The sequence below is a fragment of the Megachile rotundata genome, chromosome 1, assembly GCF_050947335.1.
Source record: "Megachile rotundata isolate GNS110a chromosome 1, iyMegRotu1, whole genome shotgun sequence".
In the NCBI taxonomy this organism is placed as follows: domain Eukaryota; kingdom Metazoa; phylum Arthropoda; class Insecta; order Hymenoptera; family Megachilidae; genus Megachile; species Megachile rotundata.
In genome coordinates, this window is record NC_134983.1 from 17,691,818 (window position 1) to 17,718,908 (window position 27,091).

The window sequence follows — 27,091 nt, forward strand, 5'->3', positions numbered from 1 at the left end:
CAAACGAAATCGAGGTTCTCGAGAAGAAGGAACGTTTCGAGATTAACATCGTTTCTATTACGATTTGAATGTTCATAAATTTTATTGCTTTTTGGAGGTAGATATTACGTCACTGACGCTGGTACGATCATCACGTTGAATGTCACATATGATAAGAAAGAAGTAGCATTACTGTTATATTAATTTTTTATCAGTTAACTGCTTCGTTCTATAATGCTATTTCAGGGAGCGAAATAGCTCTTATTAATTAACATATTATTAATTATGTATCGAATAAAAATGTCCTCATGCTTGAATCTAGTTTCAATCCACAACGAAGTCTAAACACGTATTGATACTACATCAACCATTTACGTAACTTTCCTAAATTTTCACCTGCTCAGTTAGGTTAACATCGCGAGCCCTCAAAAGTTTCGTTCCTGTAAATAATTCAACCAAATTCACATCGTCGGCCACATATGACCGTGTCTGTCAACGCGTTAATAATGCAAGATGACAAATGGAAAGATTCAATTTGAGAATTAAAAAACTGAGTTAAAACTTCTATTAGATTAAAAAACCAGGGTTTTAATTCGCTGCCACAGGTGGTTATTTTCACCGTAACAGTTATCTTGTTAACGCATTTATTGCTGCAGCAGGAACGGTCATATCTTGTACGTCACGATGATATGGATAATCAACGCATTCGAAGCCGATAACTCATCAGATAAGTCATGTCGTATCTCTTCCTCATTAGCCGACGTTTTGACATATGCGTTATCGATACAAATCAGAACCTATTATCAGTCGATTCTCTGAGAATGGGCAAGATGGTTCCGTTAGACAGATTAGAGTACAATGCACATAAAGTTCTCAACCTATTATTCTTGTTTCGGTAATTACAATCCTACTCTTAGCTTATTAGTTTACGTTACTTGATGAATTTACTTGAAATGACTTTACATACAAATTAACATATAGAACTAGTTACTTGATGAATTTACTTGAAATGACTTTACATACAAATTAACATATAGAACTATTATATTTTACATATAATATTTTATGTTAGGAAGAAGTTTATACTAGAAAGTTATAGAAGTTATGTTAGCAAGAAGAAATTTGTTAAATAATAAGCTCTACATTTTTCTTGCATGGTATCTTATAAAAGATCCTTGTTGGGGCAAATATCGCAATAATACGTTCGATATTTCCCGAGATTTTTTACCGAGAGCACAACTAGCTAACTCTCATTGGAATAACACGTAGCTTTCCATTCGATCGAATCCCAGCAGAGCTAGAGGTCGAAGTAAAAGTTCGATCACGACTCAGGCGAAAATCTCCTCAATTGGTCAAAGTTTTTATATACTGTTAAAACCAAACTTTAAAAGTAATTTTCCTATTGCCGCGAGTGTCAAGTTCGAACCGGAGTTCGCGATCATAGAGATGAAACGGTCCTCTCTCGAGTTGCATCTCGAGCGCAAAGATTTCTCAACACCGGCGACCAAATAAACGGACACAACTCTCGGACCTTCCGAAACCATCAAAGTTTTCCATCTCGAAAAATTCCCAGGCATCTTACGTTGCAAGCAATCAAGATAGAACGTTTCTCCCTGTGTTGCTCGCAGCAACCGTCTGCAGAGGCGGCAACAAAGAACGATAGCCGAACAATACTCGCGGCAAATGTCGGCAATAATGGATCGACTTTGCCGGCACGGTAACGCTTCGAGACTATAGATTCAATTAAGATAGGTAGCCGGGTATCGGCCACTCAGCCGAGAAAAATTTCTGTTCACAGAGAGGCAGATCTGGTATGAGGCGGCGACACGCGCGATCGAAGCTCGTATTCGCGCGTCGGCGGCGAGTTCGAGCGTCAGCGGGACGACGCCGCCGGTTGGTGTGGCGCGGGGCGTCGTTCTGTTCGTCGGTGACGGGATGGGGATGAGCACTCTCACAGCAGCAAGGATCCTCTCGGGTCAACGTCATGGAAACACGGGCGAGGAAGCGCAACTCGCCTGGGACAGCTTTCCAGCCGTTGCTCTGGCAAGGGTGAGTCTTTCCCTCTTTCGCCCTCGTGTTCCTCGATCTTTCCCCTTCCTCTCCTTTTTTCGTTGAATCTGCCGCTTCACGGAAAATGCACAACGCCGAGGAATACCTTCTCCCCAGGGTGATACCTACGTCGAAGGGAGCATTTTCAACGAACATCTACCTACTTGATTCCAGATACGCTTATTATATAACCGATTTGATTTCGAGGTAGCTGCTATCGCTTCACGATCCATTGAACCGGATTCGGAATCGGTGACTCTTGTTACCTTATATCGGGGTAAAGGGCAGTGCTTGCAGTGATATTTAGTATAGCCATTTAAACATGATAATTAGAGATTGTACATTCTGATAATTATAGAGATCTAAGTCAAAGTTTTAAAGGGATTTTTCATTAATTTAAAGGTACTTTTCATTAATTATACCGTTATTAAAATGAACGTGATCGGTAGTATGAACGTTTCGTTCAATGTATGAGTTTCATTGTGAATTTTGTTTATGGATATTTTTGAAAGATTCTTTCATAATATGGTAAAGTTAAACGATGTGGTGCAAACAAGTGGTGGGTCTGGTTTTTTCAGAATTTTTACTTACACCAGTTTCATAATGACCAACATACGTGTTCCATTGTATAATTGAGAGACGTTAGATTAACGTTAGACGTTGTCTACGTTAGATTAACCAGTTGAGTGCGTTCGATGTGTATACACGTCGTTCCTTGTTTTTAATTCCGCACCCTGTGGTGAAATTAAATTCCACCGTCAATTGGTTAATATTGATTGAACACGTACATTTTTTTGTATCGATGACGGATGACTGTGAGAAGCTGTACAAGTGTAGCATTAGTTAATCTAACAAGTATAAATACAGGATCTTGTAAACTAATTGTCAGGTGCAGGTTTATTTTTTATGTGCGTCTATCTGCGTTTTTTTTTTGAAAAGAAATAAACTAATCAGAAGCATATTTTTGCATGTCAAAGACACGAGGCATTAAGTTCACCTTTATAAAAAATGACATTGTATATTTTTTATTTTATAAAGTAATCACCCTGAATTTTGAAAGCTACATTTTCATTTCTTAATCTTAAAGTCCTTTTTTCCTGGACTCGCATCAAAATTCATTCTCAATTAAAACGAATTACTAATGTATTTTATTATTTCGTACATAAAATTGAAAATCTCCCTGTATGACCTCTTTACTTAAATTTCCCTGCCATGTCGTAAATAACTTACACGACAAAGTAAGACGAGAACTGACCCAATTCTTGCTATTAAAAGATTCTTCTCTCTGCGAACAAAAGACACCCCTCGGAATGTACCGAAACGTATAATCCGTTTTCATTGGTATAAAAAAAGATCTTTGAAATGATCAAAGATCCGATTAATTTAACCGCCTTTCGAATTCTCTCTTTCGTGTTCTATCGTCGCACCCCTGCGTGCATACGAGTCTCGAGGGTGCAACATCAGAAGCGTAATTTTTCACGGTCTTGTCCCAGAAAGATTCGCGGAATCCCTCGTTATCGCTGTTAATTATGGAACCTTCCCTTTTTTGTCCGTTGCCAGGCGATTCCTCTTTCACCGTCACGAATCACGAGTGTTCCCATTCGGTGTATAATATAAAGAACTAATTAAGCCGCGAGGGGTTCCGTGAAATTTCCGGAAAAACGATGCGTAAACCGTTTAATTTGTTGCCACACTCCCGCTGCAACTAAAACGAAATATCAAGTGGCCGTTTAATCGCTTTCTTGCTTGCATTTTTCCGGTTCCTTTTTCTTTTAACCGTTCCTTGCTGGGGTCTTTCTTATTCGTGTTCTGCCGTTACGAACAGATAACGAGGACACTTATTTTAACGGTAAATTAGTCAACGTACTTCTTGAAATCGATGGAAATTCTGCAATCGGTAGACAATTATCGAAGTAGTTGCGATACGTAATCATTCAAAGGGACTTCTGAGGCGATGGCGTCATAAACAGATCGCAAATTTCCTTCAATCGAATATGAACGATATATGCACTAGTGAAATTGTCAGAGTTATCACGTATTTATAAGCAAAAAAATTTATTCTCTGATAAATTTGAAAAATTTATTCTTATTGAAACAAACCAAGAAATTTAAAAAAAAAGAAGAAAATTTTAAGGATTCACAAAATAAAGAACGTTTCCAGCCACTCATAAACTTGGAATCTTACCAACAGTAGCTATCAAATTGAATCTGAAATGCTAACTATTATTTCAGCACATCAGAACAACAGAGATTAATGAAATTCCACAACTTACAATATCGCTTCCGATCAATTACGATGAATTTATCCACGGTCGTCGCGAAACAGCTAGGTCAATTACAAGATGCACAGAGCGGAGGAAATATTTGAATACTTGATCGGGATCAGAGAGGATGTTTGCTGGCCGGATCGTTCGAGAGTTGGTCAGTTTCTAATTGTCCGTGGGCTTACAACAAGTAGCAAAGTACTCGTACAGGTAATGCAGCTGCGTTTCCCTTCATAATTACTCAAATGCGATTTCAAACGACCCAGAAATGAAAATCGCGTGCACAAAGTTTGAAGGGTATAATATCCGAAAGGGACACGTAACAAGTCAGCGTTGGATCATTCTCATAGAAATTTTTTTGTCAGATGCAAAAATAAGACTATTTTTAATAGTTTTTGACAGTACTCGTTTGCAGAGATATTTATTTAATTCTGGGTTCAAGAAATAAATTACTGAACGAAGCAAAAGGAGGTTAAGTCGAATTAAAATTTTCCCTCGTTTCTGTTTTTATATGTTCTTCCCTTGAGAACATACGATGTGTGTAGAAAGAAAAAATGAATGAATTCAATATTAAATATTTTTTCTACAAATAAAAGCTATCTAACTTCAGTCAACTCACTCATGTTTCAAATTGTACAAAAACAGTGTAATAAAAATTGTTGAAAAAATGTGTTACCATGTAAAAGAGGTATTTTAAAGATTCCGTAACCGCTTTGCGTGTTTTGCATCGAAATCACAGCAATTTTACAAATTTTTCATTGATGCGGTATATCGTCCTCGCGTGATTCTATCTCGTCAAATATATGTTTTATGAGGGAAATAATCGAATTGCTGTCGTTGCAAGTTTTCTATCGATTCGTCATGCAGTTCTTGCTTTACTGCGATGTTGCAAGTTTAATCCGTGTTTATTTAACGACAGGGTTGCAGTTTTTTCATCATCGCGTTCGTTTGATATCACGAAGCATGACATTCCTCTGGACGGTAACACTGTACTTTATAAATAGAATCCAGTAGTATCTCCTGATTTTTATCGCGAATAGGAAGTGGTAGATAAATGTGGAGCTTGCAAATTATTAAATTTGCGCATTTTTAAATGAATTTGGTTTATCTGGAAATTGGAGTATAAGAAATTTTATTGCTGGCCATTTATGGGAATTTGGGTATTTGGGATATTGGGAAATTTGGTATTGTAATTCGAAATTTGGGAATTTTGGGATTTGGGAATTTTGGGAATTGGGGAATTTTGGGATTTGGGAATTTTGGGATTTGGGAATTTTGGGATTGGGTAATTTTGGGACTTGGGAATTTTGGGAATTGCGAATTTTGGAATTTGGAAATTTTGGGAATTGGGAATTTTGGAATTTTGGAATTTTGGAATTTGGAAATTTTGGGATTCGGAAATTTTGAAATTTGGAATTTTGGGATTAGGGAATTTTGGAACTTGGAAATTGTGGAATTTGAAAATTTTGGAATTTGGAAATTGTGGGGTTTGGAAATTTTGGAACTTGGAAATTGTGGAATTTGGAAATTTTGGAATTTGGAAATTGTGGAATTTGGGAATTTTGGGATTTGGAAATTTTGGAACTTGGAAATTGTGGAATTTGGAAATTTTGGAACTTGGAAATTGTGGAATTTGGAATTTTGGAATTTGGAAATTCTGGAATTCGGGAATTTTAGGATTTGGAAATTTTGGAATTTGGAAATTGTGGAATTTGGAATTTTGGAATTTGGGAATTTTGGGATTTGGAAATTTTGGAACTTAGAAATTGTGGAATTTGGAAATTTTGGAACTTGGAAATTGTGGAATTTGGAATTTTGGAATTTGGAAATTCTGGAATTTGGGAATTTTGGGATTTGGAAATTTTGGAACTTGGAAATTATGGAATTTGGAAATTCTGGAATTCGGGAATTTTGGGATTTGGAAATTTTGGAATTTGGAAATTGTGGAATTTGGAATTTTGGAATTTGGGAATTTTGGGATTTGGGAATTTTGGAACTTAGAAATTGTGGAATTTGGTAATTTTGGAATGTGGAAATTTTAGCATTTGGAATTTTGGAATTTGGTAATTTTCGAATATGCAAATTTTGCTTTTTGGAATTTGGAATTTTGTAATGTTGGATTTCTGGAACATAGAAAGGAAATTTGGAAAGGATTTCTGATCCTTAAAAGTTAAAATCCCCCAAAATCAATATGCCTATAAGCCTTCACAAATTAAATAATCCATAAATTTCCAAATATGAAAATTGTTTAACGCTAATCGCATAGTCCTTCAAAACACGATGTCCATCGCGGGCGGCCATTTTGTCCGTTATTAACGATGGTGCCTACAATATCTAATTTCGCACCGAATGTACGAGCTCTTAGCTTTTCAATTTTCTCTAGTAAATCCGATTGAACTAAACAGATTATCCCTAAAGGTTACGGCACCGCGTTTTAATGCGCGTTACACGAGTACGTCCCAAGTACTTAATGGATAAGGAAATTGTGTTACGCTTATGATAATCGAGCACAACGATACTAATGAATTCATCGAAACACAGGGGGAACTTAATTATCCGATGGTTGAAAGTCGCTGTATACGAAAAGTTTCCGATGTTTCCTTGCGGAACGGGGGATGTTCGGTTACATCGACGCGATAATAAACAAGTCTTGAACTGCGGCAGCAACGGTTAGCGAAAACGATACAGGACTATCGCTAAAAGTTTAACTAACAAGTTCGACGTGCACGAGGGAAGCGAGCGGAGTTTCGCGAACGATTGAATAACGACCCATTTCTACTGAAACCTAATTCCATGAAACACCGAAGTCTCGACAATTACGATTTCTGACTATACTCATCATTCGATATTCCTAACTTTCTCAAATTTGCTTCATTTATCTGTTTATCGTACGAGTTTTCGTTTTCGTGATGTTAGCAAGGAAAATAGACACGGATTTATTTTATTAATAACAAGTAAAAACAATTTTTGAATGTACAGACAAATAGATTGCATTTATGAAATATCTCTTTTTTAGAAAAATATGGTGAACAAGGAAGAAGAGATCTGCTTATTTTTGGGGGGATTTAGAAATTTCAGAACAGGTTCAGAATTTGTGGAGTTTGGGGTTAAAGCGATTTGGAGATGTAGGGAATTGGAGGTATAGGAATTTGGGGATCAAGAGATATGGGAATTTAAGGATTTGGGGGTTCAGATACATTGGAAGCTGGAGATTTTGAGATCTAGGAGTTTAGGGACATAGGCAGCTGAAAGCTTTAGAGATTTCAGGATATGCGAATATCAGAATCCAGGGATTTACAAGTCTTGAAATTTGGGGTTAGCAATTTGGGAATCTAGGAAATTGGGGTTGTAGGAGTTTGAGAATATATGGATTTAGGGATGTAGGAATTTGAGAATATAAGAATTTCAGTATTTCTATGAGAAGTCAAAAATATGGAGATCTGAGGATGTGAAAGTTTGAGAATAAAAGCATGTGAGGATATAGGAGTTTGACAATGTAGGGATTTGAGTATAAAGTTGAAAATATATGGATTTTTGTATACAGAAGTTTGAGAATAGACATTTGAGTATATCGGAGTTTGACAATATAGGGATTTGAATATATAAGAATTTGACAATATAGAGATTTGGGGATACAGAAGTTTAAGAATAGAGACATTTGAGTACATCAAACTTCAACAGTATACGAATCTCTATAGAATTTCGACAAAATAGGAATTTAACAATATAACAATTTCAAAATACACAGACTTGCAGATTCAAAAATTTCAAACTCAAGAAACTTGCATATCTAAAGATTTCAAATAGCATCCTACATATGTAAAAATCCCAGAATTTTGAGACTTGCTGCCAGCAATATTTGTTGCACCAGCAATCCCGCATTGCACGTAATTCGCAGAAACTTATTTCATAAGTGGGTCAACGTTATCTTGGACGCTCTGCATGTAATATTTGCCGCTTTCAAAAATGCGTCAGTTGTTTAACGCTTGTTGGAAACTAGGCGGTTAGTACGTTATTGCGTGAAACTTTTTGATATCAATACCGCGATAAAGTTTCATTCTCTGGTTTAATTCCTTCGTCAAATTAAATTTTCATGTACACTACCGTCCATAAGTATCTGGACACTTGGTTTCGTTACATAAAACATAGTTGAACTTTGTACGAAAGGTATTTAGGGTTATCATATCATTTGTAATAATTATTATTATCTTTTTTGAGGTGTCATAACGTAATAGAATTAATTTTTAAGTACAAATTATACAATGAAAGTATGAAAGTAAAATTCATGTCCAGAAGTACAAAGTCCAAATTTGTGAATCTAATGAAACGCTTTCGATTCTAAAAAAAATTTTAATTTCTACTGTGTTTCATTTCTATGGTGCAGAACGTATTCAGAGGGTTCTTCGATATGTTTCAAGTGTTTGTAAACTGTTGGTAGATGTTTAGGTTCCCTCAATGGAGATAAGAATGGAGGTAACGCTACGCACTCGGCAGTTTCGGTTTAGTTCGTCTGTAGCTTCTTTTCCATCGAGATATGAGTTCCAAACGAGAATTATCAATCGAAAAACGTTCCAGTATTCTGACCTTCGCAGAAAAAAAATCGATTTTAGTTACTGTTGCAGATACTTGAATAATTTTCATGCAACGCGAATGCATATTTCGCTGGTGTCCGGATACTTATGGATGGTAGTGTATATGCCAAATCTCCACATGTCGGATCCCTATATGCCGAATCTCCACATGTTGGATCCCTATATGCCGAATACCTATATACCGAATCTCCATATGTCGGATCCCTATATGCCGAATCTCCACATGTTGGATCCCTATATGCCGAATATCTATATACCGAATCTCCACATGTTGGATCCCTATATGCCGAATCTCCATATGTCGGATCCCTATATGCCGAATCTCCACATGTTGGATCCCTATATGCCGAATACCTATATACCGAATCTCCACATGTTGGATCCCTATATGCCGAATCTCCATATGTCGGATCCCTATATGCCGAATCTCCACATTCCGAATCTCCACATGTTGGATCCCTATATGCCGAATCTCCATATGTCGGATCCCTATATGCCGAATACTTATATGCCGATTCTCCATATGTCGGATCTACATACGTCGTACCCCTATATGCCAAATATCTATATGCCGAATTTCCATATGTTGGAGATTAATCTCTCATGACTTCAAACACTTAAAGAGTCTAACACTGAACTAAGAGTCTAAACTAAATTAGCTTTCTATACAGAGCTTCAATTTGTCAAAATATCAGCTCAAGTCCAGAACGTCATCAAATTCAGATGCAATTTCTATCGACGTTTGAAGGAAAAACGTGCGACGAATTTGGATCTGCATAGCAAAGAAATCGACTGACCAAAGAGAATGTTGCAGGAGCAAAACGAAAAGCATACATTGATCGTTTAGTTGATCAGGTCACCTTCGAATATCGGCCATATTGGAATAGGACCTTTCCAGAGAAAAAGCCGGAGAAGTGCTGATCCAGAGAGAATGGCTGAAAACTCCAAGGACTAGGAAAGAGCATAAGTAAAAGAAGAATTCCACTCGTAAAACGCAAGAGAATAAGAATATACTCGAGACAAGAAAACGATCACATATTATACGCAGACTTTTATATCTTCGTTTTTATGATGACACACGATTTTCCCTGCGGCTCGAGCAACTTTTTGCTTTTCCCTTCGATTTGGTTCTGGGAATTGTTTTTACTCTCCGATCATAAATCAACCTTTAAAACCTGATAAATAATTTACCGGTTTCAAATCGTCGATCTATCAACTACACAAACAGATGAAAGTTGCATACAAAAGTTTCTCCTGTAATTGGTTTTTTCGTGGAACAGTTTTAATTAGCTCTTCAAACATTTTTTTAAACTTCAAAATCAGTCAATGTTTATTATACACGTATTTTCATTTCTATCCAGTGGTTCAGTTTTCTGCATTTTGAAGTGTGTTTTTCTAGTGGTTGAAAGCTGTTAAAATTCTTTACCGTAAACTGTTCTGTTTGTATCGTGACAAAGTTCTGAATGTAGGGGTAGGTTGCACGAGTTACCGTATCTATAATTAAAAGTCGATTTTCAACAGGATTAAACGAAACTAGAGAGCGCAGATCGGAAGTACGGCAATGTATCGTTATGCAAATGTTCTAAAGCCAGGCTGCGCCAGAAAAGGAAATTCTGCGACTCGTGGGCGAAGAGTTTGCCCATGCGTGGCAAGCTCGATTACATCGCCTCGGATAATAAGCTAGTCTGTAACCGGTGTAAGGACGATCCTGGAAATCCCGACAGAGTTTGTTGGGAAGTTCCGTCGAGCTGGCTCGATTTCCAACGACAGAATCCGTGGCGTGTGTTACGTTTCGAGACGCGAAAAGTAGTTGCTCGTAAAGGGAAGCAAATGCAAATTGGATTAGGCGAGGCGAAATAAATGCAGCAACGTGCAAATACGAGTCGAACGTGGGAATTTAATGTGCCGACGAAAGGATCCGAGATATTTCTGATTCAAACTTTTTATTACACATTATACGAACGCCTACATCAAAAGTACCTGTACGAAAAGATTTATGATCACCTGTTCATGAAAACAAATTTATTTCGTACTCGTTAAAGAGTGAAACTACTGCACAAGGTTTATAAGGCGGCAAATAAGTCAGTAATAAATTATGATTATAATGTTTGGAGAGATACATGTATATGTATATGTGTCCACATATGTCCATATAAAAGTTCAACATATGTTGCATCTCACCTTGTTTACGAAATGCACATGTGTTCTGTCATTTTTTAATTAGCTCCACATGGTAAAACTTTATAACTTTTTCAATTTCTCGCAAAACAGAATTTACAGATCAGAAATTTTAGAGGGTAATTATCCAGAGTTCAATTAAAAGTTTTCAATTAGGTCAACTGTTTATCGTATTACCTTTATTAATGTGTTTATACCGAAATCATTTGTTGCTATCGCGTTTTATTAGTTCTATATTTCGCTTTTTAGTACTTCTCTATTCAGCAAGTTCCTTTCCTTTATCTCATTGTGCACTTCGAGTGCCTTTTTTTCTTTTAAAGCTTTATCCATTCTCCCTTGTCGTTGCAGTTCGAAAATGGCTAGTATCGGGAAAAGTTTTCGGTACAGTCCTTCAGGACATCTAGGACTTCAATATTGTCTACAGACTCGCTTGTTATTCCTCGAAAATAACCGAAACTTTCGCTTCTTCTAGAGGGGGAACAGAGAACTTATTTCTTGCAACACATCTGTGACGAAAAATTAGAATACTTGCGAAGAGTATGTGAGAAAATAAGGTGGACACAAGATTTAACCGATTTCATCTTGTAATATACCGTTCGATAGCGCACTAAAAATCCCTATGTTCAACCCTGTATTTAAACTCGAGGGGGTAGTTACAAGCCGCATTTGAATCATTGAGTTTCTCCATTTGTGACAATTAAATTTAGGGACAGAAAATGATTCAACATTACATACATAACGAAGTGTGTTAGACAGTTTTTGGAGATCGTGTCGTTGCTTATCAGTTTTTTTTGCTATCAAATAACTAACACAGCTCTTTAACCTCTTAGGCATGACTGAACTTTACTCCGCTTCTCTGTACAGCAGAGTTCGAATTACGTGTAAACTGCACTACAATGTGTGACAATGCTGTTCTATCGCGAGTACGTTGGAATCAAGTTTTTGGTGAATAAATTATAATATTTCCTTAAAATACGATACATATACTTTGACTTTGATAATTTACTTTTTTAGAAAATTCACAAACCATGTAATTTCCAAATGTTTCCAATATCGTGTATTAGTGCAGAGGTACCCATGGTGCCTAAACTACTTGGTACCTTTTATTTAGATGTAATGTACTTTTGTGGGATTATCTCTTATAAAACGTGGTGAAAAAAGTACGAATCAAAACAGATGAAAAGGATCATTCAATTGAAACGATGACCTAGTCAGTAGAGTAAAAAGCCACTATAGTGGACCGTCTACCTAAGCAGTTAACAAAAAGGATAAAATCTATTGTTGCCCGAGGCAGATTTAACGAAACATTCATAAATCGCTGGAACAGTATAAAGTAGATAAACACGTTTCTATCGAAGCCATCGAGCAAAGTTCTCTCACGCGTATTTTCCTTAGAGTACCACCATAGAAATACTTGTTTCATCTTTTACTCGGCACTCAACATTCGTCTTCTACTTAGCACGTTTTCTTTCAATGTCTTTTGCACCGTGGATATCTTCTTGTACGTGAAACGAGATGCGATAAAAGAAAGAAGATTCTGAAACACTTTAACGATGTTTTAGCCGTTTCAACCGCCAACTGGATTTCGCTTATTAGCGGATGTTACCTATCCTTTCATTTCTTTGAAAGAGCTACTTTTCTTTGCGAGACTCTTCCTTCTTTCCTCAGATCCGTTCCGCCTAAACTTTCCGGGCAATCCTTCGGGATTTCGAGCACTATCTGGTCAAAAGCCGTCTTATTATTGTATAGATGTGTAAGCTCTTTTTACCACATGGAAATCGAAGGAAACTTGATCGTGTACGAACAGATTCTGCTGAATCTTCGTATTCCGTTTCAGGATACTTTCCTTCAGTTTCCATTTTGTTTGTATTTGTTACAATCACGGAAATAGTTACCGTTCATTTTTTACAAACTTTTCCTGCAACTTATATCTTTCATAAAAAGATATATCCGTTCCTGTAGAATTTTTATGGCAGGAAAGATTGTCCTCAGGAATTTCTTTAAAGTCCTCCGATGAAACGGATATTTTAGAGTCTGTACGATAAAAGCTCAGCGGAAATAGCGGAATTTTAGAGCGTTCAATAGGATTTCATTAAATCAATTAAATAAGTATAGTACTGATTTATGAATTGCATTTATGAATTCGCATTTAAGTAATATTTCAAATTGTAATTTAATAACTCCCTTTGAGAAACAACGAAATAAGAACTCTTACAACAATATACACAATTTTCCGTTGTTTCGGGTAATTATAGGCCATAATTCACACTATTCCGTTCTCATTAATGTTAAACCCGCGAATTTTGGGTACACGCAAATTAAAATTGAATTTACAGTTCATTTGGTAGCATGCACTGGAACCGCAAACTTGATGAAAATTTACCACAATTTTCAGATAATCTCTACTGTATCGATTAGACCGTATCCGATATTAAATTCAGTAACGCGATATCAACTCTACAATATAACGATGGTACTAACATAACCGATCATAATTATTACCGAGAACAAGTAACATAGTCTGAAGTGGTTTTGATAGTTCTTTGAGCATGGATCTGCCTTTGAACTGCGAATCTATAAGGCATACTAAACCACCCTTTAATCTGGGGATCATCTGAGTCAGAGATGTCCCAAAGGGAGGGGAAAAAAGTAGGATAGGGATTTCCGCGAAATCCTTCTTATCAGAGGCGCAAGCGTTTAATGTAAGCCTGTCATAGTTAATCCTAAATGTGGAGAGAGTCGGTGGCAGCCCGTATTATACGATTTCGCTTGATTTCCGCTAAAACTGATAAAATATCGTGTTACCTGCTCTACTGCCGCTCTTAACAAAAGATCCTTCATTTTACTCGTTCCAGCATGACTTGGACACTCGTTTCGAAACTTCATTTCAAACGGATCAAGTCTTTGCGACGGTTATTCACCGTCTTTGAACGATCAAACATTTCGGATGGAAACTTTGATTAAACGTAGAATGTTATTCGCGACGAATTCAGACCCAGAAATTAGGGATATAATGAAAAGCTGATTGTTTTATTGCGGTTGTAGCGGGATACAGTGCCGGATTAAGAAATTGAGAGCTCCGGGCGCTTTTGAAGCTTCGTTTTAATTTCGCTTTTTTGGCGAAGTTTGCAGTGTTGGTAGATGTGATTGGGGAAATTTAGAAATTTGAAGGTTTGGGTGTTTGGGGTAAAATTGGGGTCAGATTTGGGATTTGGGAAATTTGGAATTTGAGAGTTTGAAAATTTGGGAGTTTACGGAATTTAAGCATCGAGAATCTAGAAATTTAAGAATCAGTAATTGAAGAATTGAGATTTAAAATTTGATATCTTCAAAATACGAAATTTTGTGAATTTTCTAAATTTGATAAATTCTTAAATTCGAATAAGTTCCCTTAAATAATTACATAATTTACTAATAACATATTTTACTACTTAATTTTCTTTCCTTTGTGACGATCATAACACATTTATTGCCACAATAGATCTCCTTCATATATTCACATACGATCATATATCTTCATATGAATATTGAAGAAGAATATATTAACATATTATGTTAATTTCAGAATATTCTGTCTCCCCCTTCATTATACTTTCCTTTGCCTCCCGAAATCCGACATGGTTTCTCTTCAACATATTTCGTTGAAAAGGTCTCTGAAAAACTTTAATCGTATAAAGCTCCTCGTGGGCAATCCCGCAAACTCCGAATAAAATCCTTTGTCTTACCCATAAAAATACGTGATTTTGCATTGAACGATACGGCATTAAATTCCATATTAACGAACGACATATCGTGTCCATTCCATCAAGCCAGTTAACCACAAGTTGATCACCATAAATCTTCAAAAAATGAAAATGGAAAGAAGAATAATTGAACGAAGTCGGTTAATTACTAGGTACGGTGATGTGTAGTCGATCAATTGCAGGTTTCATCGGTCGCAGACCTGGTCGGAATAACGATTTATCGAGGGAACTCGAATCGCGTGACGTTTATCAGGATAATAATTAATCGAAGGGTGGTAACAAATGAATAATGGACCGGTGGCAGGCATTAAAATGACATCATACGACCGTATGGTGTTCTTGGTTCCTCGTCATTCGTTCCGATCGTGATTGTAATTCGATTTATCGAAATGATTTGTACGCTTGCTGCGTGCGCATCGATTTTACATCCAATTCCCTACGGGTATTGCATTCTTGTTTAAATTCTACTCAGTTGGTGCATACAGATTATTTTTTAATTAGATTTTTTTAATGTTAGGGATATACAGGGATACAATTCCTCAAATCTCAAATTCCAAATTTTCTGGATCTCAAATTCCCTAGATCACTAATTTCCAAAATCCCAAATTCTCCAAATCCCAAATCCCAAATTTCAAATTCCTAAAATTCTAAATTCCTCAAATTCCAAATTCCTCAAATTCCAAATTCCTCAAATTCCAAATTCCTCAAATTCCAAATTCCTCAAATTCCAAATTTCTCAAATTCCGAATTCCTCAAATTCCGAATTCCTCAAATTCCAAATTCCTCAAATTCCAAATTCCTCAAATTCCAAATTCCTCAAATTCCAAATTCCTCAAATTCCAAATTCCTCAAATTCCAAGTTTCTCAAATTCCAAATTCCTCAAATTCCAAATTCCTCAAATTCCGAATTCCTCAAATTCCGAATTCCTCAAATTCCGAATTCCTCAAATTCCAAATTCCTCAAATTCCAAATTCCTCAAATTCCAAATTCCTCAAATTCCAAATTCCTCAAATTCCAAATTCCTCAAATTCCAAATTCCTCAAATTCCAAATTCCTCAAATTCCAAATTCCTCAAATTCCAAATTCCAAATTCCTCAAATTCCAAATTCCAAATTTCTCAAATTCCAAATTCCAAATTTCTCAAATTCCAAATTTCTCAAATTCCAAATTCCTCAAATTCCAAATTCCTCAAATTCCAAATTCCTCAAATTCCAAATTCCTCAAATTCCAAATTCCTCAAATTCCAAATTCCTCAAATTCCAAATTCCTCAAATTCCAAATTCCTCAAATTCCAAATTCCTCAAATTCCAAATTCCTCAAATTCCAAATTCCAAATTCCTCAAATTCCAAATTCCAAATTTCTCAAATTCCAAATTCCTCAAATTCCAAATTCCTCAAATTCCAAATTTCTCAAATTCCAAATTCCTCAAATTCCAAATTCCTCAAATTCCAAATTCCTCAAATTCCAAATTCCTCAAATTCCAAATTCCTCAAATTCTAAATTCCTCAAATTCCAAATTCCTCAAATTCCAAATTCCTCAAATTCCTAATTCGTCAAACCCTTAATTCCCTAAATCTCCAATTTTCCAAATCCTCATTCCCCAAATCCTCAACTTCTCAAATTTCTAAATTTCCAAATTTCTACATTTTAAAATCGGCATATAGGGAAATCTGTATGAGAGAATCTCCAGATCCAAAACAAGGACTACAATATACATATCTATACAGGAACCTAGTATCCAAAAACTTGCACATTCTTACTACACACACTTAATACGCGTACCCCATAAAGAACATCATAATTTCTCTAAAATCAAACATAATCGAAATCAATCATTAAATTACTTAATTTATTAAGTTTCAATACATTCATGAAATTTGTGCGTTTTCAAAACTTTGAAGTATAATAACGCAAGTGATTTTAATTACTATAAAAGCAGAAATCGATCCGTTTCTTAATAAGAAACTCCAACTCCATACATCAATTATTAACCGAAGAATTTATGATAGGTATATCAATTACGGTGTCGAGTATGCGATACATCAATTACTATCACAGGAAGAAAATTCTCGACTGGAGTTTGAAGTTTCCCTCGAAAAGTATTGGAGCAAACGATGATATAAACGTATTACACGTATTCAAGTTCTATCATTGTTTCCGATAAAACTCTATCGATACGTCAATTAATTAACGAGTGTTGCAGCTAACGAAACTGTAATTAATGTTCAAGTTTGACGGAGCAATTTGTCTTGATAACAAAGACTTCCGGTAAATCAGATGCAACACGGGTTTATAATTTACCTGGGAATATTAATGATTGCCCAGATTGATAAGCAGTCTGCTATTAATCCTTGGTGGAATCATGCAAAGAAAAATCGTACAATTTCGCAGTTGAACGGGATTATAAATCATATTTGAGGGCGCAATCAGCCGGCAAACATTTCTCCGTCTCAAAACTGAACAACCTGTTTCACGTAACGTGAAATGTATTAAAAATAAACGGCAAGCTTGTATAAGAAGAATCAAATTACTCGCATATTTCATCACGGTTTAATTTAATTTTCTCGAAGGGATGCCGGAGAGGCTGCAAAGAACCCACGTAAAAATGTCCTCCGCCGAACGAATAAAATCAGAATTGCCGTCAGCTGGCTCGAGCAGAGAGAAAGCACGAAATACTAAACTTGTAAGAAAGAAAATCATTTGATCGCTCCAGCAATATTATTAGGGATGTACCAAAGTTACGTCGTTTACGTTCGAGTAAATTATCTTCAGTACAATTTTTTAATAATTCTGTTATACTTAGCTTATTATTAGGGTGCATACTTTATGAAATGTTCAATTTAGGAAAGAAAGTTATGGTATTTTGTGTATGAATTATGATATGTGTGTAATATGATATGACTATATTTTATGTATGATATATGAATAATATGACATGTCTCTATTTTATATATGATATATGTATGATATGATTATATTTTATGTATGATATATGAATAATATGATATGACTCCATTTTGTATGTATGATATGATATGACTATACTTTATGTATGATATTATGTATGGTGTTTTGTATACAAAACGTATGGTATCTTAAATATGAAAAGAGCTTTGCTCGTACAAAGAAAAACAGTTGTATGAAAATAAAAAGTAGCGAGATTCCTAACCTCAATCATTTTCTAACCTCAATTTTATATATGTTATATGTATGATATAATATGACTACTTTATGTATGATATTATGTATGGTGTTTTGTATATAAAACGTGTGGTATCTTAAATATGAAAAGAGCTTTGCCCGTACAAAGAAAAACAGCTGTGTCAAAATAAAAAGTAGTGAGATTCCTAACCTCACTCATTATCTAACCTCAATTATGGCTCTCTTTGTGTATAATTCTGTTGATCGCTGACAACGAGTATTTAATATATTTTAGTACAACTGATACTCGAGTTTTTCAAATTATAAAATACAGTAAGCATTGATAACTGTCAATAAATAATACATACCGTATTTACCTATTACATACAAGTGTTCATAATCACAAACCGAAAGCATTACATTTACTATAAAATTAAATTTGCTCATACCACTGTAAACTCGAGTAGTGTTTTAAAAGTGCTATATGGAAAAACGTTGCCGTAAAAACCTTCAGTGAAAAATCTTGGTCGAATTTTAATAAATAATTTTGTGGCGGGAAAATTGAATTTAATTGCTGGTTTAATAGAGTGTTATGAACTGCTCCCTGTGTTTAAATTTGTGAAACATTAAGAAAAAATAAAAATTCGAATTTTGAGCAAGGTTCTAACAGTTGCGAAAAGTCAACAAATTCTTTGTTTTGTTTATTCGGCACTAATTTTGTGGGGAATAAAAATAAATTCAGGAGCCACTGACAGATTTACAAGAAGAAACGTGCTTTGCATGTGGTGAGAATATTATTTTCCTTTTTCTTTGTCACGAACGATACATGCGTATCACGTCGCGTACATATTTCAATCCTGAAAGCTCCATTTTCACGCAACACTTCGATCTTCCAGCGAGAAACGAAAATATTATCGTAACAAACGACCCACTTTTACGCGGACGTGGTTGTCTTGTGTCGATAGTCGACGATCGAAAATAGAAGGTGGAAATTAGAAAAAATTAACATCATTGATACCTTTTTGGACGATATGGGTTAAATCGATGGGTTAAAGCTTCAAATTTTGTAATTTTTGAGTCCTCAGTTTAAAAATTTCACCTATGCTCAAATATCCGTAATCTACTCGATGTTTACCTCAGAATGTATTAAATAACACTTATAACGTGTCTAACGAGGAGTCAAATTTCCCAGACAACTGAAATTCGAGTGTCGATGGTCGATTCCTTTAGTGGCGCTTTTAAATTCTTCGAAAACAGTATCATATTAAAGGCAGTACCATAATTTCTGTGTAGCATCCCTTAACATCGAAAACAAGTACCTCCAACTTCCGCAACATCCTCGAGCTTCCGCCGGAAATGGATCCTTTATTGATAAAGTCATTTCCGCTACGTTGTACAGCAAATTCAGCGAAATTTGTTAATTTCATGGCGAACGAGCTCAGAAGCTCGTAAAATGAATGACGTCTAATTTCTAAGGTGGCCTACTTTACGGGAAGCTCGAGATTCGATTCGAAAACGGTGTCGCAATAAATTGCACGTCCTTCGAACGCGTCTACCATGTAGTACACTGCAGAAAGGGATAAGAGGGGCGAATTAATAAAGTCAACAGAGTCGGTCACGTACGTGTAACGTAAACGCGAGTCATCGAAACAAGGGGTATCACGGTACTGATAACGAATTACAACTAACGGAAATGAATGAACGATCGCTGTCGTGTAGCTGGCGTTAAGTTCGTTGATTAATAATTTTATGATTAATGGGCGAAAGCGCTGCAAATAATCTTGCCTTGCAGCAAACGGTGACGTTTATATTAATTACACGGATTATGGATTTTGAACACGTTAAGTGATTTGCAAATTTCGGCACACGAATTTGTAGAGATTTAGGATTATGGAGGTTTGGGATTATGTGCAGTTGGAATTATGGGAATTTTAGGGCTTGGGATTTTAGGGTTTTGGGATTTTAGGGATTTGGGATTTTAGGGATTTGGGATTTTAGGGATTTGGGATTTTAGGGATTTGGGATTTTAGGGATTTGGGATTTTAGGGATTTGGGATTTTAGGGATTTGGGATTTTAGGGATTTGGGATTTTAGGGATTTGGGATTTTAGGGATTTGGAATTTTAGGGATTTGGGATTTTAGGAAATTAGGGATTTAGGGAATTTGGGATTTGGGGAATTTAGAATTTGAGGAATTTGGGATTTGGGGAACATGGGATTTGGAGAATTTGGGATTTGGGGAATTTGGGATTTGGGCAATTTAGAATTTGAGGAATTTGGGATATGGGGAATTTGGGCAATTTAGAATTTGAGGAATTTGGGATGTGGGGAATTTGGGATTTGGAGAATTTAGAATTTGAGGAATTTGGGATTTGGGGAATTTGGGATCTAGGGAATTTAGGTTCTACAGAATTTAGGATTTGGGATTTTAGAAATTTGATATTTTAGGAATTTGGAATTTAAGAATTTGGGATTTTAGGGACTTGGAATTTTAGGGATTTGAGATTATAGGAATTTGGAATTTAAGAATTTGGGATTTTAGGAACTTGGGATTTTAGGAATTTAAGATTATAGAAATTTGGGATTAATGGTATTTTGACTTATAGGCATTCAGAAATTTGAGTATTTAGAATTATAGAAATTTTCAAGTTTGATAATTCTGAATTATGGTGATTTAGAAATTTAAACATTCAGAAATTTGACTATTTACAAATCTTTCATTCATTTAGAATTTGATAACTCAATAACTTGGTACTTAAAATTCGACAAAAATTTTCTCACACTTGAACTGAAAATTTGATAATTTGAAAATTTGAGAATTCTGAAATATAGTGATTTAGAAATTTAAACATTCAGAAATTTAACTATTTAGAAATCTTTCATTGCTTTAAAATTTGATAACTCAATAACTTGGTACTTAAAATTCGACAAAAATTTTCTCACACGAACTGAAAATTTAATAATTTGAAAATTTGATAATTCTGAATTATAGTGACTTAGAAATTCACACATTCAATTTGACTATTTAGACATCTTCGATTCCTTTAAAATTTGATAACTCAATAACGTAATACTCAAAATTTGACAAAAATTTTCCCAAACTTGAAATAAAAATTTGACAACTTGAATATTCAAAAATTCGGAAATTATCGTGCAGAAAAATTTGAGAATGTAAAACATGTAAAAGTGGAACTCGTACGAAAACTCGAATATTTCAAAAGCTAGAAATGTTGAAAATTCGGGAGACAAGGGACGGTGACCATATGTGTCCTTCTTCAACAAAATCGTACGCGGTAGCCGAGTGCGGACAGTAAACTAGACGGTTTGGTTGCTCGTAACTCGTCCGTTGAGAAGAGGAGGTATGATAGTTGCTCAAGACGTTTTACGCGTTCTCGCCCGAGGTGTCAAGATGTTCTTAAATATATATCAGCGAAAGCACGTATCCGGTACACGCGGAAAAACAACGTAGCAGTATCATCCTCGTGAATCATGGCCAAGTGTTTCGCGGATCTTCGTGCTCGTTTTCTGACGCTTAAGATAGATTTATGCAGTTTCCGGTGCCGCGACTTTCCGCCGACCTCGAGATCCGGAACGCCGCTTCAAAGCTCGTAAATAACGACGGAAAAACGAGTAAAAATTCGCTTATGTAATTACTCGAGCAATCAACTCGAAATTGGATCGTTGATCACGAAATTACGTTATTCACGGCTTGAATTTGTTTTCCGAAGAGACACTTGAGACTTTTCTAAGATGCAAAAGTTTCGGGGACTATCAAGACCCTAACATATATTATTCGTTCTTAATTTAATTATTTTAATTTCTAAAGTGTAATTGCTTGAAATTTGCGTTGACTTTGTTTCAACGCAGTGGACAAAGGGGTGTTTAAGTATTTTCTTGTGAAACTATTACTTGTATGCATTCTTTATGGGATTCGAATGAAAAAGGGAAGGGGATGAAGTATTTACTTTCATCAATTTACGTTTTAATTAATATATATGTACATTTATATATGTTCAATTAAAGAGCCGATCGGCGGAAACAGCTTTTGTAAAAACACTCCCACGGGAGAACGGATTTTTCGTTATGTATGAGTCGTGGGACAAAAAATCAAAAGAATTTATAATCCACGTACAATTGGCTTTGGAAGTACATAGGGGTTTTTTGATTAATCAATTTTTGTGGAAGTTATACGTTTTTTAAGGAATGAATCGACTTTTTGCATGAAAAAAGAGCACTAAATTGTTTATAAAAAAAAAGTTTACATTCAATCAAAAAACGGCTACGTACTTCCAAAGATAATATTGTTGTGCAGCTACTGTAAAAATTTCAATTCGATCCATGCAATAGTCACCGAGAAATCCGTTCTCCCAGTATGAAGAAATTGGTTTCGAGGAAAACGCGTTTGAAGTTTTATGAACATTTTAATCCTCAATTAAAATGTTCACCGCTAATCTGCAATGCCTGTACCATACGTTTGGCTATCCAGATCAGTGTTTGCCCTTCTCCAGCTTTCTAGATGCTTCTGTTTGTTTTGTAGGTAATAAGTAAACTTATTATTTTAAATGATAACAATAATATGAAAGCGATGAATTGCAGCATACCGCGCGAGTACTCAGTGCGCGCTCTGAGGCGCTGCGGCAAAATTGATAATTGAACCATTTAAAATTTGTTTTCTACTATAAATCAAACGGCATTCCGTTCTTAAGACCCTGAAGTATCGTTTTAACAAAAAAAAAATCGTCTTTTTGAAAATCCTAGTGGTGTTACCCCTTTAACAGAGAAATATAACTGAAGATTTGAATGCGCAATTATTTTAAAGGATCCGCGGAGATTTAAGTCGCGATAAATTTCCGTGCGTACAGATTTATCAGAGAATTAACGTGATCGTTTTATTTTAATCGAGAGATTTAATTAAGCTTGGTAAACACCCTTTTCCCGATCCTCGATTCGAGTGGTATTGTGTAAATTGAAAAGGGATCGGAGCTTTTTGCCCCTTGAGCTTTCAAACGTCACTCACCAGCTGACAATCAATCTAATTCCTCTGCTTCTCTGCAATTTAAACTTTAAAATTGGCTTTTTATCAAAAAATTTCTTCTTCGTTGTACCTGATCCTCTCTGTAAGAAGGATTAGACTTCCATTATTTTACTCCAACTTTCTCCGTTCACTTCGATACTGTTTTTATGCTTCGTGGAACAACGACGAGCAGAGTTTAGAGAAAAATTTATCAAACGGATTCTAATATTAGTTCGCTTCTGTCCACGTCACGTTGCATCGTTTTTACGTCAAAATATAATGTTCCCGCGTAAGTACTCTCCGTGTAAGCTTCACTGGGGTATTTGCATGCAGCACTCTTTATGTTTTACGCAAAGGATTTTGGGCTTTGAAAGTTCGGCAAGCTCGCTTCTGGGAAATTGGGAAATTCGGCTAACTGAAAATTTCAGATTTTGGGAAGTCTGGAAGTTGGAATTTACAAATCTCGACCTGACATGTTCGACACTGGAGATTTAGAATTTTGTACGTTTAGGTATCTTCTAACATTTTAGAATCAGGAAGGTTTAGATTTTAAAGGAAAAATTCTAAAGCTAAGAAACTGAAAAGAATAAATTACTGTTTCCATACATAATCCTACGTTTCACTTCGAACATTTATATCAACGTGTCCAATTATTAAACCCAAGTTTAAGAAAAATATTCCCCGTTGCAACTTCCAACGCAATGTTCCACAAAAATGAATACCAAAATAAGTCTCCCTATAAATTTTACAGTGATTCTAAAGAAACGTAAAATTTGAAAAGTCAGCAGTTGACGGAATACGAGACACATTTATAACTAATTTATTTACGCTGAACCATGCTCGCGTTTCTCGTGAAATAATTATTTCCTTTCACAAAGGCAAGCATCTTAGGCGATGTTAAGAACGTAAGAAGAAGAAGAATAAGCCTTCTTACTCGATGAATTAAATTGTACGCGAATGACGCCATTGAACCCCGCTCTTTTATCAACGTTTTTACATTCTTCGCCAGTCTTGTGGAATGAGCAAATCGTTTCGAAGTAAACCGCGTTTCATTTTCAGAAATAAGGGTACACTTCACGTTAATTACTCCAGCTCGATCTAATTATTATTTATGCTACACTCTCGTCGAGATGCACGTTCCTGTATTCAATAAATTAGGTTAATTATTGCTCTCTCGTTAACAAGATTAATATTATTTCACATAACACATGGCACAGAGAAAAAATACAGTTTTTTCTCTCGCTTTCTCAATTATGCAGCTGCCACCTAATTATTTGGAAGGTACGTGTAGTTCATTCGTGAAAAGGCATAACGTATCCTTATTTACGTGCCTTTTCCTCTCAATTCTTGCTACCTACGGCTGAAGCGTTTCATCCTTAAAATTCTGGGTTACTTGCTAACGATGCATTAGCATAGTCTCTGTTCTTAAAAAATCTTTAATTCAACACCGTATCCTTTTCTCTGGATATACGTTTCTGTGCGGTCGTTTGCGAATTTTTGGACGTTTGGGAATGCGAATGTTTAGGGATTTTGGGATTTGAAGAGTTGAGGAGTTGGAAATTTGAGGATTTGATAATTTGAGATTTTGGGAATTTTGGGATTTGGGGTTTGGAAATTTTTGGATTCGGGGAATTTGGGATTTGCGAAATTTGGCATTTGGGGAATTTGGGATTTGGGATTTGAGGGATTTGGAATTTGGGGAATTTGGAATTTGGGGGATTTGGGATTTGGGGCATTTGGAATTTGGGGGATTTGGGATTTGGGGGATTTGGAATTTGGGGAATTTGGGATTTAGGGAATTTGGGATTTGGGGAATTTGGGATTTGGGGGATTTGAAATTTGGGGAATTTGGAATTTGGGAAATTTGGGATTTGGGGGATTTGGAATTTGGGACATTTGGGATTTGGGGGATTTGGAATTTGGGAAATTTGGGATTTGGGGAATGTGGGATTTGGGGAATTTGGAATTTAGGGGATTTGGAATTTGGGAAATTTGGGATTTGGGGGATTTGGAATTTGGGAAATTTGGGATTTGGGGGATTTGGAACTTGGGAAATTTGGGATTTGGGGAAGTTGGGATTTGGGGCATTTGGGATTTGGGGAATTTGGACTTTGGCGAATTTGGGATTTGGGGAATTTGGAATTCGGGGAATTTGGGATTCGGGGAATTTGAGATTCGGGGAATTTGGGATTCGGGGAATTTGGGATTTGGGGTATTGGGAATTTGGGATCCGGGGAATTTGGAATTCGGGGAATTTGGGATTTGAGGAATTTGGGATTTGGGGAATTGGGAATTCGGGAATTTGGGAAATTTGGAATTTGGGGAATTTTGGAATCTGGACACTCCGGGATTTGAAAATTTTGGAATTTGGTATTTTCAATTTAGAATGTGCAAATTTGGTACTTTGCAGAGTTATGAATTTATGAATTTGATGATTTGAAAATTTTGTGAATGTAGAAACTGCTGTTTCGAAAATTTGTAAATCAATAAATTTTGAAACTAAAAACTGAAAGGACTAATAAATCAATAAATCCTGAAATTAAGAAGCGAAGGAATTTATAAAAATATAAGAATTGACCTCTTCACAAATTCAATAATTCAAAAACATATTATCAAAATTTCACTGTAACCTAACTCCCTTGAAGAAGCTACATTAACAACCATCAAAGATTTCCTGGACAAGTCTTAAAATCTGAGAGCGTACGATATGTGGACGATATCATATATCCGAAAACAGTAATTATTATTCGAATCGTTTTAATTTCATGATATAGCAATAAATTACGTGATTCTTATCGGTGTGTTACAATTTACCAAATTTCATCGTAATCCTCGATTTCGCTGAACTTGAGGAAAATTCTGATACGGCAACAGTGCTTGATATCAGTTTCGTCGAACAACCGACAACTCGATGAACGAAGGCTGCCGCCGCTTGAATATCCGATAAATTTTAATTGCATTCCTTTGGACCGATAGATCGTTTCTTGTCGTGAATATTACGGCCACTAATTGCACAATAGCTACCCCTATTTCGACAAGATTTCGGCCTTAGTTTCTCTATGGAATTTCCTCGTCGTTAATTATAAACAGTGGTCAGGTTAATGTACGACACGCGACGGGTTCCATGAATGTTATTAAACTTTCAGATAGTAAATCTATTTTTCGCTATTACAGAGTTTTACCACATAGTTATATTTTCGTGCTGGAAGTATGCATGTTACAAGATGCAGGTCGCTTTAACGGCAGAGTTTATTAATTATCAAGCTTCGAACAGCGGATAATACGATAGCACGTACGATGGATTCTGGGTCAAACATAATCCGATAACATTTTTTTTCAATATTTGTATCGAGGGGTTATTATTATTTCTTAATAGGATCAACTTTTAATATTTCATATTAATATAAATAAATATTTATATCTTCTGATATTTTAACTTTTTACATTATGTTAAAATAGAACTTGAAATCTTTATTAAGTTGCAAAAAGATGGAGAAGACAAATTGGATGCAGAACTTGCATACATTACGGTCTGAAAAATTACCACGATCAGGGTAGTGCACCCTTTACGTTATAAAGCTGTACAGAAAATAAATATTGCTTCAGTAATGGGGTACAACATTCTTATATAAATGAATCAAAAGAATATTTTACACGTGGTTTTTTAAGAAATAATTACTGGTGAAATGTAAAAGAATGTATTTCTATCAGGTTAAATATTTGTGAGGCAGATTGTGTACAGTTAGAAATAATATATTTTTGTAGACAATAAGTAATCTTTCTTAATGAAAATTCGAGTGGGGGTTTATCGAGCGGAGATTCATCCAGCGGAGGTTTATCAAGCGGAGATTTATGTAGCGTTCTCTATATCTTGAAATTATGACTATAATAAGATATTTTGAAAATATGGTAACATGATACCTTAAAAACAATGATAATAATGTAGAATGTATCTGTAAAATATGGTTGCAGACATCTTTTTAATACGAGTTATACGGATGCGAAAAAGATTTAATTTGGACGATTTAATTTCCATTGAGAGGCAAATTCATTTAAAATAACCTTGTAGAATTCCGAGTGTTAGAGGGCGTTAAATCTACTGAAGTGGCGACAAATCTACCAAGTGTTTA

The 27,091-nt window shown here is 35.6% G+C and overlaps 2 protein-coding genes across 5 annotated transcripts in view; one reads left to right on the forward strand and one right to left on the reverse strand.

The window, feature by feature from the left end:
* Nucleotides 1-27,091, reverse strand: part of Fstl5 (follistatin-like 5) — a 309,162-nt gene that overhangs the window by 162,082 nt on the left and 119,989 nt on the right. The window lies entirely within an intron of this gene.
* LOC100882520 (alkaline phosphatase-like) overlaps nucleotides 1-27,091 on the forward strand; it is a 308,558-nt gene that overhangs the window by 50,049 nt on the left and 231,418 nt on the right. For both annotated transcript variants that reach the window (XR_013040141.1, XM_076538177.1), the window contains exon 2: nucleotides 1,778-2,028. Coding sequence is in view for 1 of the 2 variants with exons in the window: in XM_076538177.1 (XP_076394292.1) it covers nucleotides 1,778-2,028 (251 nt within the window). In the remaining variant the exon portion in view is untranslated. The remainder of the gene's footprint in view (nucleotides 1-1,777; nucleotides 2,029-27,091) is intronic.